Raw genomic sequence first — 17,190 nt, 5'->3', positions numbered from 1 at the left:
GTGGACACAGAACAACAGATCATCGAGCGAGGTGGTGCGGTGGTTAGTGCAGTGGATTCGCATCTGGGAGGACCGCATTTCAAACCTGCGTCTGGCCATCCTGATTTAGGTTTTCTGTGATTTCCCTAAATCATCTTAGGCAAACGCCAGGATGGTTCCTTTGAAAGGCCACAGTCGAGTTCCTTCCCTAATCCAATGGGACCGATTACCTCCTCGATGGTTGGTCCCCTCCCCCATATCAGACAACCAAAAACAGATCAACAGTTGCCTTTGAACATGATTATTTGTAGTGGGGGCTTTCATCAGTTGAGTTCCTTGTGATTTAAGAGTGGCTTCCACTTATTCTGGAGACTTTTGATGTGTAATTATGGGAGTTCTTTGGTGTAGTAATCAGAACATACATAAAGGATAGGAGTAAGAGATGCCACATATACATTCTACATCTATATTTACAAGTATATCCATACTCTGCAAACCACTGCCAAGTGCGTGGCAGAGGGTACATCCCTTTGTACCAGTTATTTGGGTTTCTTGCCATTCCATTCACTTTATTTATTCTGAGCTTGTCCTCATGATCCCTATATGAGAGATATGTAGAGGGTTGTAGTATGTTCGTAGAGTCGTCATTTAAAGCCAGTTCTTGAAACTCTGCTAGTAGACTTCCTTGGGATGATTTACGTCTGTCTTCAAAACTGCCCCAGTTCAGTTTCTTCAGTGTCTCTGTGACACTCTCCCACAGGTCAAACAAACCTGTGACCATTCATGCTGCCCTTCTCTGTATACGTTCAATATCCACTGCTAGTCATTTTTCGTATGGGTCTCACACTTGAGCAATATTCTAGAATGGGTTGCACGAGTAATTTGTAAGCAATCTCCTTTGTAGACTGATTGTATTTGCCAGTATTCTGTGAATAACCCGAAGTCTACCATCTGCTTTACCCACAACAGGGCGTATCTCCTCATTCAATTTCATATCCCTACAAAGTGTTGCACCCAGGTATTTGTGTGAGGCTGATTCTAGCTGAGCCTCACTGACATTATAGTCAAAGGATATTATGTTTTTTTTCCATTTTGTGAAGTACACAATTTTACATTTCTAGCATTTAAAGCAAATTGCCAATCTTAACACCACTGTGAAATCGTGTCAAGATCTGATTGAATACTTGTGCAGTTTCTTTCTGACCGTACTTCATTATAGGTAACTGCATCTTGTTGATAGAGGGATAAATGAGAGTAAGTTGATCACTAGTCCTGTTCAAACTCCAAATCAGGAATTTGATGAGATGGAGGTTACTGTTAATACCGTCCACGAAGTCATTAATATACGACATGAACAGCAAGGGTCTCAACACACTTCTGTGGGCACAGCTGAAGCTACTTCTATGTCTGACGATGATTCTCCATCCAACATGCTGTGTCCTCCCTACCAAAAAGTTCTCAGTGCAGTCACAAATTTTGCTTGGTACCCCAATTGATCAAATTTTTGACAGTAAGTATAGGTGTGGTACTGAGTGAAATGCTTTTCGGAAATCAAGAAATGCTGCATCTTCCTGACTGCCTTGATCAGAAAGCTTTCAGTATGTCATGTGAGGAAAGTGCAAGTTGAGTTTCACATGATCAATGTTTTTAGAATCCATGCTGGTTTGTTTGGAGATTGTTTTGTCCAAGATACCTCATTATGTTTGAGCTCAAGAGTAAGATTCTACAACAAATCCATGTCAAGGATATTGGATGATATTTTGTAGATCACTTCTACTATGCTTCTTGTAGAAGGTGTGGCCTGTGTTCTCTTCCAGTTACTGGGAACGGGTTTTTATTCAAGGAATCTATAATAGATTGTAGTTAGAAGGAGGTCTAACTCAGCCGAAAATTTAGTATACTATCTGATAGGGATTCCATGGGGCCCTGGAGCTTTCTTAACTTTTAATTATTTCAGCTGTTTCTCAATACCACTTACACTAATACTGATTTTACTAATTTTTTCAGTTGTAGAAGTATTAAACTAGGTCAATTCTGCTGGTTTTCCTTTGTGAAGGAACATTTGGAAACAGATTTAATCATTTGAGCTATTGCTTTTCTACCCTCAGTTTCAGTTCCTGTCACATTTTCTGGGAATGGATACTAACTTTGGCGCCACTGATAGCCTTTACATATAACCAGAATTTATTTGGTTTCTGTGAAAGATCATTTGACAGTATTCTGCTATGGTAGCCATTGAAGACCACATATGGTTGCTCTCTTGACAGCCAAATGCATTTCATTCAGCATCTCACTCTCTATAGTCCTATGCTTTGTTTTACATCTATTACACAGTAGTCTCTGTTTCTTATAAGTTTAAACTCTCCGCTGATGATGACAGTATGATTGGAAAGTTTTTGGTTATATCGTAGGATGAGTCTCGTGGGCAATAGAATGATCCAATTACTATTTTATGCCCACCCCTGCTACTGAGTCTTGCCCAAACAATCTCACATGCAGCTTCAATTTCAATCTCAGTGGATTTAAGTTTCTTGTCTACTGTGTCAAATAAACCACCTCCATTTCCTGTTGGCCTATCCTTTCGATATACAATTAAACTTTCCCCAAGAATCTCATTTCAGGTTACCAGGTTTCTGTATCTTTCCAGGAGCTCTTGGAACTTTGAAACTTTGCTGTGAACGCTTTGGCAGTTAATCCCTAGACATTTCTTTCGGTCTTACACTGATACTGGGTTTCCTAAAAATATTGTTATCCAGATTGGATGGAGGATTGCCTAATCTATATATATAAAAAAAAAGGAAAGGTCTTGCATGTGCCCCACACACATTGCATGTGCCCCACACACATTCAGCTACTGGAGTAGCAACCTCTAATGTGTAGTGCACACCTGAACCATTTAGAGAAACCCTGCAGTTCTCAAGCCTATGGTGCAAGCTCAGGAATTACATCCTAGCTTATCGCAGAACCTCCGTAGTCCCTGGTTCAGTCCTTCCTCTCGACTCGGAATGAAGGGGTCACGATCAGATGAGAGGACAATGCTGCAAGTTGTGAGTTTAATTGAAACTCCTTGTGCAAGACTTGTCTTCTCAACCTTCTCTACCACACGCTGGAATGGTCCAAGTGCTACCTCCGAGCATGACAGCAGGCATCATTTGTTCCAATGTGTGCCACAATCTGCAGCTGGTTGCTCCCTGTTCCCAGAGTAGTCTCTACAACATGTTGAATGAGGCTCCCAGGCATTCATACTAAGTACACATGGTGTCCTTTCCTGTCTCTTGCTGCCATTTCCTTAAGGGCTACCATCATTCGCCATATGTTTCAACTGTCAACGATTAATAGACCCTACCCATTTGTGTTTGCCTCCTCTTGACACTGGACAAAACAGGTTTCCCCAAAATAGGTGAAGTGAGTTCCACTAGCTCACTTTCAGTGCCACTGAAAGACAGCACCTTGAACTTGTTGGTTAGGGAGATCAGTATAACTAATACCTGAGTCCTCCCTGGTCCCATCCATACTGTACAGGGCCTCTAGATCTATTAGTGAAACACCACTCATAGTCAAGTCGACAAGTAATGACAGATCATGTAATTTTTACATAGGGGACAGGATCCACAGGAGTGGATAGTACATGAAATATCTTCGGTACTGGTACCACAGGTACATGACTGTCAAGATTCTTCCAACACACCTATTCACACCAGCTGCCAGGGTGATTTCCAGCTGATTACAAAAGCAACTAAGTCACCCCATGTTTGATAACAGCAGTTACAGTGGGACAGCATTTTGGCTTGTGCAGTGTGTTACAGGACAGGGAAAAAATAACTTTAAACTAAGCCTGATCATCTTTTATATCTGTTGTGCTAAAAAGATTACTAATTCCCTATAAGAATTGAAACAAAACTAGATTTATATTAAGGCAACAGAAAAATCTGTGATAAAATTGCTAATTTCCTAAAACTTTTGAGGTTAATTATAGTCATTAGCAAACTCATAAATAGAGTTAATTTATGATAAATGTTGATAATAGATAGCCATCTTTAAAGGAAAACTAGATGTAACAATAGAAATATCATGAATACCAATTTACTACAAATTAGATTATGCACAGGACAGTGGTAACTTCCAAAAATTCTCAGAAATAATTCAGTGTGCTTTATTCTTTGGGAGTAACTGTGAATCACAAATGCTGATTAGCTATGAAATAAATTATCCAACGACACTTGTATCAGTAACTTACAAAAATATAATTTTAAACATTCAGAAATTCTATAAAAATAACCTATTTCTCAAATAATTGTACTGTGTAATTAGAGAATGATTGTTTTGCGTTAGGATAGGCCTACTGTTCTCAAAAATTTTAAAAGAGCACAAGTAAGGTTAAGCCCGCAGTTGATGATAACAATACAAATAGGTTTCGATACAGTTAGTGAAAGATTATGCAGAAGTGGCACAAACAGTAAAATATGTGAATCTATATTTCAGTTTGGCACATGAATCTTGTACAGGTAGTCTTACACAAAAGAAAAGTTCTGAAGTTGGCTGTTACGTATAAATAAATGTGTGAATTGTTTGGAGTTTTTACTTAGCTGTTTCTGTGCCAACTCCTACATTGTCATGCTGTAGAAAAACTCTGCAGTGTGAGTTTATCTCGGTAAAAATCCAGAAAATGTGCAGCACCATTATTTCCTGAAGACTGTCCCATAATATTTTTAGGTTATAACAGTTTACCGTCCTGTCATTTCTTGATTATTAATGTAAATAGTATATTACTAGTTTGTATATCTACCAAACGGTTTCATTATACATAAAAACACTTTTTTGTATTAGTTCAGTAGTTTTATTTTTGGGTTTTTTTCATGCTTTAGGGGGTAAAATTTTCTGCAAACCATAATATGAATACTGGACTCAATGAATTGTACACTTTTTCTTATTTGTAGGGTTGGAGTGCATGTGCATCCATGTCTGCATATGAGGCCTTAAAGCTTCTCACAGAGGAAGGCAAAGTGAATAATGTTGTGAGACTGGAACCATTTGATGAATTTGAAAGTTGGCATCTTATGTGCTGCCATTATACTTTGACCATAGCATCCAAAGGGGTGCTGGAGAATTGGTTCAGTGATGATAGGAAAAAAGAAAGCATTAACATGTCGCAAAATTTACTCCGTTATTCTGAAGACAATGCCCTCCATTGGTCTGTGTTACCTGTCCAGGGGCGGATACCAGAACGATTTGGTCATGCTAGTGGAAGACTGGACGAACATCGCATAGCGCTAGTGGGTGGCTTCGGAAAGAGCTACAGTCAAGAACACAGCAGGCTCAGTGAAATTAGTATTGTTAATACTACGGATTTTACAGTTCAGCATGTCACTCTTCATTCTCTTCTTCCAAAAGGAGATTCGTCGCTGGCTGCAATGCATTCAACTTGCATACCACTTCATAATGGGAGGCTTTTAATAATTGGTGGGCGCACTTCACCTACACGACCAGTGAACACAAAACCAGTAATCCTGTCTGTGTGGAATAAGGATGTGGAAGTTCTTGATCTAATTGGACCATGTCCACGTTGGAGACATACAGCAACACTCATTGGCAGTGAGTCCACCACCCAGTTGATTTTGCTCTTTGGTGGAAGAACTTCGAATCTGATTGTAAGTGCTTTCATTTTTTGAAATGTACGTAATGTATGGTTTGCTTCTATTTACACTTACAGCAGAGGTGATATATACTACCTCCAGTTTAAAATGGAATTGTAATTTGTTCATCACAAGTAACAAATTTGTGTATGCTTAAACCATCAACTTCTTGATTTGCATGTTTCTGTCTGATCTCTGTTATATGTATGTTTTACATGTGGGACACATTAGCATTTGCAAACAAAACGTGAGACATGTCCTATCGTGCTCTTCACTGATCGTAAAACGTTAATGTGTACAGGATGCAATGCTATGTTCAGCTGCGGAAATGACATTTAGAGGAAGCTCATCACTCAAACCACATTTGGCTGCAATGTTTCAACACACCTTTTAAGTTAATTATATGGAACATTGTGAGCAACTGGGAAGATTAGCATAAGACAGAGAAAGATGGACAGCATCAGACCAGTCAGTAGACTGGAAACATAAAAAAAAGAAATGAAATGAGTGTATGATCTTAATGATTTGTTATTTTCTTGCTTATTTCTCCAATTTCTGTCTCTAATTTCTAAAATATGAAAAGCTCTACATTGCAGTATACATTTGTTTTAAAACACTGAAACCAGTCAGTAAATAATGCGGAATCATAAACTTTATCTTTAAAAATATTTGACACAGTTGTTAAATGATGGAAAATAATGGCATCGAACTTCATACAGAAAACTGTCTGTTCTACTAATGAAAGTAATCTTAAGTAGTTGTGTTGCTCCTCACTTATGCACACTAGTGGGTAGAAGTGAGCTACAAGCTGCCAGATCACCATGCTTCACAAGTACATACAACTGTATGTATCAACAAAAACATTTGTGTAAACTGCACAGATCATAGAGGTTCCACAGGCATTAGTGACATCTCACATTGAGAGCTAGGTTGGATGCTAGTGCTTGAGATAAATTCCATCCCTGATGCTTGAACCACTTGGTTTCCTTGATAGACAAACAGCTGATAATCTACACGAAAGGAGCCTCTGAGAAGATTGTGATGATCTGTGATCAGGATGATAAAATCAATCGGGCATACCCTGGGCAGTGCCAGAATATGATTCAAAATAATGTGATGGATGATCCTTTCACACCAGAAACATATATACCTGAGCCCTTTTCAGGGCCACAGTTAATGATAATGTGTATTAACACAGAAGGCATAACAACAGCCAAAGAAGAACTGTTAAGAGAACTGTGCAGTCGGCACCAGTGCCTATACTGTGCATGCAGAAGACACACAGAATTTGTGACATGTGCAGACCAAAAATAGACGGAATGTGTCTCACCATCAAAAGACCACATGATAAATATGGAAGTGCTATCTTTGTTCATCCAGATCTTATCCACAGCATTCAAGGAGGAAAACAACATTGAAATTCTCACTCTAGAAACAGTTAATTGCACCATTACATCGCTTTATAAACCAACCAGCGCTGAATTCATTGTTAACAAACCACCCAATTTTCTAAATAAACATGTGCAGATAGTGATCGGCGATTTCAACAGCCATAGTACCATTTGGGGCTATGATCGTGAAGATGAAAATGGGACAGCAGTACAAGTATGGGCAGAAGCAAGTCACCTGACTTTAATCCATGATGCAAAACTGCCTGGATCTTTTAACAGCGGCAGGTGGAGGCGAGCTTACAATGCTGACTTAATTTTTGGTAGCAGCAGTATCAGCCAACAATTTGTAAAATCTGTCTGCTCCCCAATACCCAAATCACAGCATAGACCAATAATGTGTCAATTATTTGCTGCTATAAGACCACAGGAGGTATCTTTTTGGAGAAGGTGTAATTTTAAGAAGGCTGATTGGTCAATATTTGCAAAATTGCTAGACATAGAAGAATCTTGTATAGAACCAATACCCAAATGCTATGACACCTTCACAGCGGCTGTAAACAGATGTTCAAGTATGTCTATCTGTCGTGGCTGTCGAACGTGTTATATCCCCGGGCTTACTTCAGACCAAGCCACCCTATTAACTGACTGCAGCTACTTATTTGAAGAAAACCCTTTCAGTGAAGCAACTTTGGAAGCAAGGAACAATCTTATTTCCTCTATAAGGGAGGCAAAAAGGGATAAGTGAACTGAAACTATAGAAAACGTGAATCTGAAAAGAGACAGCCCTAAGGCTTGGAGACTTCTGAGACGCCTAAACAATGATTCAACTAAGACCACTACACATCATAATATCACTGCCAATCAAATAGCACATCAGTTACTGATGAACAGGAAACCAGCACACAAACCACAAAAACCGAAATTGTAATGAGAAGAGCAAGAGGAAAGTAATGACCTTACATCGTCATTCAGCATGGAAGAACTATAGAAGGCTATCAAAAAAAGTGAAAATGGCATATTAGCTGGCTTAGATGATATACAGAGCAAATTAAATACTTTGGCTTAAATACAAAGAAATGGATTCTCCAACTTTTTGATAACTGTGTAAGCAGAAACCAAATTCCAAAGATGGCGGAAGAGTCGGCTGATTGCTTTGCTGAAACCTGGCAAAGAAGGAAATGATCCAAAGAATTTTAGACCAGTTGCACTTCTTTTACGTCTTTACAAAATGCTGGAAAGACTGATTTTAAATTGCCTATCACCTGAAATTGACTCCTCCCTTATACCTCAGCAATCTGGATTTCGTCCAGGTACAAGCTGTACTGGACATTGCTAAATCTCACACAATTTATAGAAGATGGCTTCGAAGCTCAGTAGGTGACAGGAGTGGCACATGTATATATATATCTCCCCAAACACCAGGAGCTTCTTATATGCTAACGACCTCGCTCTAGCCATCTAGAGCACAGATTTTGAATCAGTGGAGAACAACCTCACAAATGTCCTTGAAGATCTATCTAGATACTACAACACAAACCAGCTTAAACCAAGCCCATCAAAGACCCAGGTGCGTGCTTTTAATTGGAGAAACAATGAAGTCACTTGCAAGTTGAAAATAGTACACTCGGGGGTCAAACTGGAACACAACGAGACTACAGAATACCTAGGAGTGACTCTTGACAGATCTCTCACTTTCAAAAAGAAATGGCACTATGCTATTCTGCAGCAGAGCATGCCTGTCCTGTTTGGTATATTTCAACTCATGCCAAACAGGTGGATGTAGCTCTCAACGAAACCAGCAGAATTATAACAGGTTGCTTGAAATCCACTCCAGTCGAATAGCACCACCATATGTTCGAAGAGCGATAGCTGTGAAGAAGGAAAGAAAGGCAGTGGAACAGGAAATTACCCATCCTCTGTATGGGCATGAACCGCATCCACAACAACTGAAGTCAAGGAAGAGTTTCCTTAGGACATCAGAGGAACTTTGAACGACTGCTGAAAAAGCTAGGTTACAACTATGGAGGGCTATGACCTACCTTCGCCCTGGTTGGAAAAGTTGTTGAAACTTTACCTCTAGGCCCCGACGGGGAGTGGACAACTTGGAAGTACCAGATTAGACTGAGATCCGGAGTTGGAAGATCAAAAGTTAACTTGGCAAGATGGGGATACACTGATCCAAATGATAGTCGGTGTGACTGTGGAGAAGAACAGACAGTTCGACACATGCTTTGGTGTCAATTGTGCCCAGTCTCCTGTACAGAAGATGATCTTCAACAAGCAACAGAAAATGTACTGGAAGTGGCCAAGTTTTGGTCAAAAGTAATTTAGTCATAATTGTGTAAAATGTATGTACATGTTCCTGTATGTTTATGACATGAGAGTAATAATAATAATCTACAATGGATTCATTTTTGAGGTCTATACAGTACACTCATGAATTATGACTGCCAAATGCCCTTTGGATATTTGGTACTACTTGTGTGAAGCCAAACAACTAGGGTGGCACTGTCACTGAGAATCATATCATCTCTGTTGCCTGTAGTACCCAAGTTTTGTCTTACGTGATTTAATGAATAACCTCCTCAGACATCATCAAGGGTGTCTGTCACACATCTTTAATGTCTTTAACCTTTGTTGCATGTACATGAGATTGGATTCTTCACAGTTAAGTTTTAATACACTCAATCTACCTCAGAGTTCTGAGTTCAAAGATCGTCTAACATTATGCTCTAAAGCCTAAGTGTTTACACAATAAGTTGTGGGCACTAAGTCATTGTCATTTCTCAGATGTATTGTGTATTTTCTTTTAACCTAAGAATTTTTGCAGCTGGCTTTATGTAAATTATCTCTTGTGTAATTTACACTTACACTGACAGCACTGTTCTGGCCCTTTTTATTAAATTTTTTGTGCGGCAGTAATTCAACAAATTGGCATCCTTCGTCTGCTCACAATTCAAACAACAGTTCAAATGACATACAGCTATTTTGAAATATTTGGCAATAAAATTGTAATGTAGAGTGGTTATAGTTATTTGGGGATAAGAAAAAACATCTGGCATATAACTGTAAATTTTTATTCACCTGAACTCTCACTCAGTCACCCTCTCGTAGTAATGTTGTCTTCCAATGTCCCAGTTTCTATTTGTAACCATGCCTTCTGATTCAGTTACATATTGCATTCAAGTTTTTCTCCTTCCACTTCTTTTCTCATCAAGATATCCATCAGCTTATCCAACTGCATTCTCTCAAAAGCCTTTTCGAGCTCGCAAATACTCCTTTGCCCTTTTCTATATACTGTATCTTTCACCAATAGTTGCTAGACGTTCAGTGGTATCCTGAGTACCTTTTCCTCTTCTGAAATCGTATTTCTTCTCTCCAAGTGCTTTTTCCAGTGTTCTGTGTAGCCCTCTATTTAGAACTTCTGCTGGGTGCAATATTAGGCTGATATTCTTCTGTTCTCCACACCTTTTAGAGTTTGTCCTCTGTAGTATTAGCACTATTACGGTTACATGGAAGGAAGTGTCCTGGCCAATCTCCTTCACCATAGATTTAGTTGCAAAGAGATGTCAACTCCTTTCCACTTGCTTCTCATAAGATTTCTGCAGGAACATCATCTACACCACACACTTTTTTGTTTTCCATTTTCTCCAATGCCTTCCTCGCTTCTGACCTTAGGATAATTTCAGCTTCCCTCTTCATTTACTTCTTCTTCCTTCTCAGTTTGCAGATCAGAAGGTGTTTGGTCAGCTTCATAGAGACATTCAATATACAGGGTGTCCTATTTATCTTGACCACCCTAAATAACTGTTTGTCCAGATGCAAATTACAAAATGTTTCAACCAAATATTCTTTAGCCATCAGGGGAACATCAATCAGCACGATTGCCTTCATTGTAGCTTTGTTTTTTTTTTTTTTTTTTTTTACAAAGATATGAACAGCAGTATGACTTTTTTAAATGGCATCCTGTATTTTTTATTCGGTAATTCATTTCCTCTCCTAAAGACCTATTCAAAAATGTATCACAGTGTACCATTCACTGAAACACAACATTATTAATTACATAACGCAACATTGACTTAGAGCCTGGAATCACAAACTCATCCACTTATTGGAGTTGTCAGAAAACAAATGAAAACCAAGTAAAAACATAGCACAAAATTGACTTTGACTTTCTTGTACCATTGCCCAGAGGTAGGACATTCAAAGGTGCTCAAAGTGGTGACCCTGGACACTGATACACTGGTGCTCTCGTTGAATGAAAGAATTGCATACTGCTTCCGAGTGTTGCCTGCTGAAGAGAATTACAAGCCAGTATAATACATTCCTGCATGTCCTCTGGCGTGATTGACAACATCTTTAATACATCCCCAAAGAAAAAAGTCCAGAGGATTTAAATCAGGAGACCTAACAGACCAAGTAACTGTTCCTCCTCGACCAATCCATCTGGCAGGATACCTTCGGTTCAGAACATGATGTGCACGCAAGGCATTATGTGCTTGGACATCCATCGTGTTGATATCACATAAGTATCCCAGTTCTTAGTGGCACTTCATCCAGAAGAGGATGAAGAATTCGTCTGAGGAAGTTGGCATATGCTGTGCCATTTAGACTACCATTGATGAAATTAGGGCCAATAATTGTAGTACCAAGCATCCCACACCAGACGTTAATTCTCCATTGATGCCGATGTTCCACCTGTCTAGCCATCATGGGTTGTTGCTGGACCAATAATGCATGTTCCTTGTATTTACCTGTCCTTTGTTTGAGAAGGAACATTCATTTGTAAATAGAACATTGGAGAAGAAGTTCAGGTTGGCGAGGATTTGCTGCTGTGACCACTGACAGAACTGTACATGATTCTGGAAATCATTCCCATGCAGTTCTTGATGTAGGTGTACATGGTAAGGAAGGAACTGGTGACCTGTAAGAATACTATGTACACTGGTTTTAGGAATGCCAATCTCATGTTCAAGCTGTCATGTGCTCACATGTGGATTCATATCAACAGAAGTGAGAACAGTAACTTGGCAGCTTCGTCTGGGTGAGTGCTACGGTGATTGCGCGGTCATGGGTTGAAACTTCACTTTTCCTGAAGCGTCGCAACATGACGAGAAAACATCCATCGGGAAGATGGGTTCTTGTCAGGATGTTGCTCTCTGCACAGTTCCACTGCCTGCATAGCATTTCGCCTACCTTCAACAACAATAAAAGAAATGTTATATTGATGCAGTTTGTAGGAAGGACAGCTCTTACTGTATGCCTACTCTACACAACAGTATTTAAAAGGACTAAACTACTGTACTAAATGTACCCATACATAAGAAAACAGTATTGCAATTACTGTTGTGCTAACTTACATTCCCCATAGATGAGTAAAATTTCTACCTTCTTTTCACTGGTGTACATTCTGCTCACACAACTCTTCAACTGACGAGGGTTGACGGAATGGCGGGTGTGCATTCTACTTAGGTTTACATTTGTCCTCTGTCAACATCAGCACGTGGATGTGTTCCATTACCCCAAGTACCGGCACTAAGCACTGGGAGCATCAACGTCAATGTTGCCTTATAGTAATTAATAACATTGTGTTTGAGTGAATGGTACACTGTGATACAGTTTTGAATAGGTCTTTAGGAGAGGAAATGAATTACTGAATAAAAAATACAGGGTGCCATTTAAAAAAAGTCATACTGCTGTTTATATCTTTGAAAAAGCAAAGCTACAACAAAAGAATATGCTGATTGATTTCCCCCTGGCGGCTAAAGAACATTTGCTTGAAATATTTTGTAATTTGCATCTGGACAAACAGTTATTTAGGGTGGTCTAGATAAATGGTACATCCTGTATTGTGAATTGTGTTTTATTCTTCTCATGACGTACATTTGCAATCCATTTGGTTTGTCTACAGGAGACATTTCAAAAATTTATAAAACAGTTACAATGATTTTTACATTAATAAATAATAGCACTATAATAAATAACAACACTATTTGGATATTTCTTGGAACATGTAACACACTGTATCCAGCTCTAATTTCCAGTTTTTCCCACATGAATTCATCCACTGAGTAATAAAACTTCAGTGTCAGTACCTCATACAGCTTTCTATTAAGTGAACCTAAATTCATCTGCATCAACTTGTTCCCTTACAGATTTCATTCCCATGTATTGAGGTCCCTGGACATACAGTCCAAGGCGTTGGGTGGGGAGCATAAAATTTTCTTTGTTTCTAGTATCATGTAAATGGACACAATGGTTTCCTTCAAATAATTCATGTTTGGTGTACAAAAAAAGAAAAATCTCATGTATGTATAAGATTGGCAGAGTTAACATTTTAAGTTTTCTAAATAATGATCGACATGGTTCTTTGCGATTTGCAGCGCACATATTTCGTATGATTTTTTTCTCTATTTTTAGTATCTGTACTATGTTTGTCGAGTTACCCTAAAAAACAATACCATACCTAATAATGGATGCAAAGTAGCTTGCATATGCTACTTTTCATGTGTCCATGTCAGTTGCAGTTAACAATATTTGCATTGCAAATGTAAAGCTGCTTGGCTTGTTTGCCAGGTATTCAATGTGTGCGTGCCAGCTCACATTTTTATCCATAATTTAACCTAAGAATTTGACTGACTCAACTTCTTCTGTACCTGGGTTGTTGTGTACAATCTTACTCTCTTTGGTTTTGAACTGCATCACATGAGTCTTACATATGTTGAGATTCAACCCATTTAGTTGAAACCAAGTTTCCAAGGTGCTGAGGGTACTGATCACAGATTTGGGAATATTTTCTGAATCCTGATCTTCAACTAAGACAGAAGTATCATCTGCGAACAAAACTGATGGGAAGCTGATATTTAATGGTAAGTCATTAACATAAAAGAGAAATAGGACTGGGCCTAATATGGAGCCTTGTGGAACACACTGAGATTTTGTCAGAAAAATGATATGCGCCATTTGAAGAAATGCTAACTCTTTGCTTTCTGTTGGATTTAAGCCATTGTGTGGCACTGCCGCTAACGCCATACTTTTCAAGTTTGTAAACAAGAAATGCAAGGGTTTCATAATCAAAACGCAATTGTGAGGTCACAGAAAATTCCTGCCACCTTATTTCTCTTGTCTAATGATGTACTTATTTTCTCATTGAAGCTGTTTACTGCATATATGATGTTTTTCCCCTGTTGAAAACAAAATTGATTGTTTAGAATAACAGGATATTTTGCAGTGAAGTTTTGGATTTGTGCAACAGCAAATTTTTCAAATATTTTAGATAGGACTGGGAGAATCAAGATAGGAATTTCCCATGATCTCTCTTGATCCATTCTTGAAGAGTGGTTTGACTTCAGCATATTTCAGTACCTCTGGGAAACAGCCCTCTTAAAACATTGATTTATTATTTGAGCTACTGGGCTTGCAATTCAGTTGTGTACCACTTTAATAAGTTTGGTGGGTATTCCATCCCAACCTGCAGATTTTTTGTTTCTTAATTTTTCTACATCCTCCACAGAAATGTTTAAGAATTTTGTAAAGTTTTCATGTAGGCCAAAGGGATTTACTTTGTTGTGGTAATGTGTTACATCTACATCGGACTTTGCTACACTTATAAAAAAATTCATTAAAGGACTCTGGTATTTTAGTTGGATTTACAATAGTATTTCCTTAAATATCAATTTTTGAAATTTCGTGGTTACAGATTCTAACACCTAACTCAGATTTAATGACTGACCACACAGCCTTTGTCTTATTTTTATGATTTAATTTGCCTGTTGTTTACCAGTTGTTTTGCTGCCCTGACAACTCTTTTAAATATGGTTTTATAGAGTCTAACATATTTAATGAAATCAATGTCTTTATTATATTTTAGTTCTCTGTGCAGTTGCCTTTTCCTTGCACTGCAAAATTTTTATGCCCTGGGTAATCCACTTTATTCATTATTTTATTGTTGCAGAGTCTAGGTGGAAATGTTTCATTAAAGACACCAAGAAAACTATTTAGGAATTTCTCAAAGTTTTCTTCACTTGAGTTACAATGATCAAAAGTCCATGTTTTCTCTTTTAGCTTTTCACTAAATGTTAGCAGATTTTCTGTGCTAAAGTTCCTGCTCATATGGGTTCTCATACATGAAATGTTCCTGTCTGTATGTGGCAGCTCAATGAACAATGCACAATGATCTGAAATACCTAGATCTAGACAAAATTTATACACATCTTCATATACATAATTAGAACATTGTCAGTATGCGTTGCTGATTGCCCATTGTCTCTGGTATATTCAAAGAAATTCAATTTGAAACCATATTTCTTTACTAAGTCAGTGAATCTTAAAGCAAGGCTACTATCACATGTGATATCACTATTAAACTCAGCAGCTATTTAAATTTTTTTCTTTTTTTCTCTGCAAAGGTCTTCTAGCATAATTTGAAGCTGAGTTAAGAATAGTTCTGTTGTTGACGTCCTGGAATTCTGTATATTGAGACTATTATAACATATGCTAGTGAGTTGACTATTTCTACACAACAGCTCTCAAACACACATTCTTCATTTAAATGATTAAAACTGTTTCTGGTCTCATAATTTATATCACTATGTAGAAGTATACATGAGCCTCCATGTGACATGTTTCTTCTGCAAAAGCTACTTGCTAATCTGAAATTCCTTATTTTGTTTAGAATTTTAATTGTGTCCTCGGTAAACCAGTGCTCATTTAAGCAAACAACTCTAGTATTTGCACCTTCTGACGAATGATTTTGGAGCTTTTACTGTAGAAGCATCAATGTTTAAACCATTTATATTCCAGTGGATAACATACCTACTTTGACTATTAGTTATAGGTTTTAGCACATTTCTTGCCAGATAATGGTTTGGTTTTGTCTTTCTTAATGCTACACAAGTTTTTTCACACCCATCACTACTTATCAGTTTCCCATATTTTTTATGGCCTGGCAAGCATCTATGAACATCTTACTGAATATTTTTGAGCCCTAGGATCAATGAAAATGACTCCTAGTTTATTGCACTGTTTTTAATATTGCCGTTTATTCTCTGCACATAGCTGTCACTCACTGATACTCTTACCACCTATCCTGAACTTCCCATGGGTCACTTAATAAAGTTCTGTCCTAGGCTACTCAATTCATCTTTTTGTACTTGCTGTCTTTCTCGAGTGTCTCAGTTTCTGAGCAGATTTTCCTCATCCATTGTTCCCTGGCCTGATCACTTACTCTTTTCAGCTCACTGTTCAATCACCAGTATTGCTGCTTTCCTGCTTTCCTCCTTCAGTTTATGCATTTTTCAATTTTCTCCTTTCTGCCACCTTCTGGATTACATCATCAGTAACCCATGGTTTTCTTCTCCTCTTGCACTTCACTAGTCCAACGATTTCTTTATTGGTTGTTTCCAGATTGTCCCTGCCCTGAATCCACTGTTCCTTTGTGCTCTCTGTCTCTTCTCTTCTTTCCCACTTGTCTCTGAAGCCTCCTTCCAGTTTTTTAGTTTTTCCTCTTCCTTTAGCACATCCAAATTTAATTTCTCTGCCACTTTACCTACTAGCATGTTTTTCAACGTGACCTGCACTTCTGCTACAATCAGGTTGTGTTCAAAATTGACGTCTGCTCCTGGATAAGCCGTGGCTTTCTTCATACTTGTCATGAATCTGCTCTGTACGAGTATAGATTCAATTTTGTCCATACTTGATCTCCATGTGTATCATCTTGTTTTGAAATTTTCAAAAAGGATATTTTGAGCTACAAACGAGTTTTTCTAGCAAAATCTGATCATTCTTGCACCTCTCCCATTGTCTTGGCCAGCCCACCACCACATTCCGATCACCCATCACTATGATGCATGCCTTTTACTTCTCTCTCCCCACCAGTGGTTCAATTTGGCTGTAGCACTCTTCAATCTCATTGTCAGTGTGTTGGCTGGTTGGCATGTGACTAGTGGTGCGTAAGAACAATTGCTTTACTTCCTATTCCAGATTCTGTATTGCCACAATACATTAATTTTTTATATGAAGCTGGGTATTTACAGTGTAGCTGTAACTTTGTTTTAACAAGCATTTATGCTCACTGTACATCTTCAAACGCATCTGCAGAATTTTGTTGTAATTAGAACCCCTTTACACAAAGCCACCGAGAAGTGCATCTTCGTGGTGCTTTGGCTGATGAAGCTTTGGTTTAAATG

The 17,190-nt window shown here is 38.3% G+C and overlaps 1 protein-coding gene across 4 annotated transcripts in view; it reads left to right on the top strand.

Annotated features, from left to right (window-relative positions):
- Window positions 1–17,190, top strand: part of LOC124607239 (tRNA wybutosine-synthesizing protein 4-like) — a 56,101-nt gene that overhangs the window by 20,043 nt on the left and 18,868 nt on the right. For all 4 annotated transcript variants that reach the window (XM_047139513.1, XM_047139511.1, XM_047139514.1 and 1 more), the window contains exon 6: window positions 4,917–5,627. In XM_047139513.1, the coding sequence (XP_046995469.1) occupies window positions 4,917–5,627 (711 nt within the window). The remainder of the gene's footprint in view (window positions 1–4,916; window positions 5,628–17,190) is intronic.

Source organism: Schistocerca americana, chromosome 3 (genome assembly GCF_021461395.2).
Source record: "Schistocerca americana isolate TAMUIC-IGC-003095 chromosome 3, iqSchAmer2.1, whole genome shotgun sequence".
NCBI classification, from domain to species: Eukaryota; Metazoa; Arthropoda; class Insecta; order Orthoptera; family Acrididae; genus Schistocerca; species Schistocerca americana.
The sequence above is the reverse complement of the archived record's forward strand: the minus strand, read 5'-3'. Positions and strand labels throughout refer to the sequence as shown.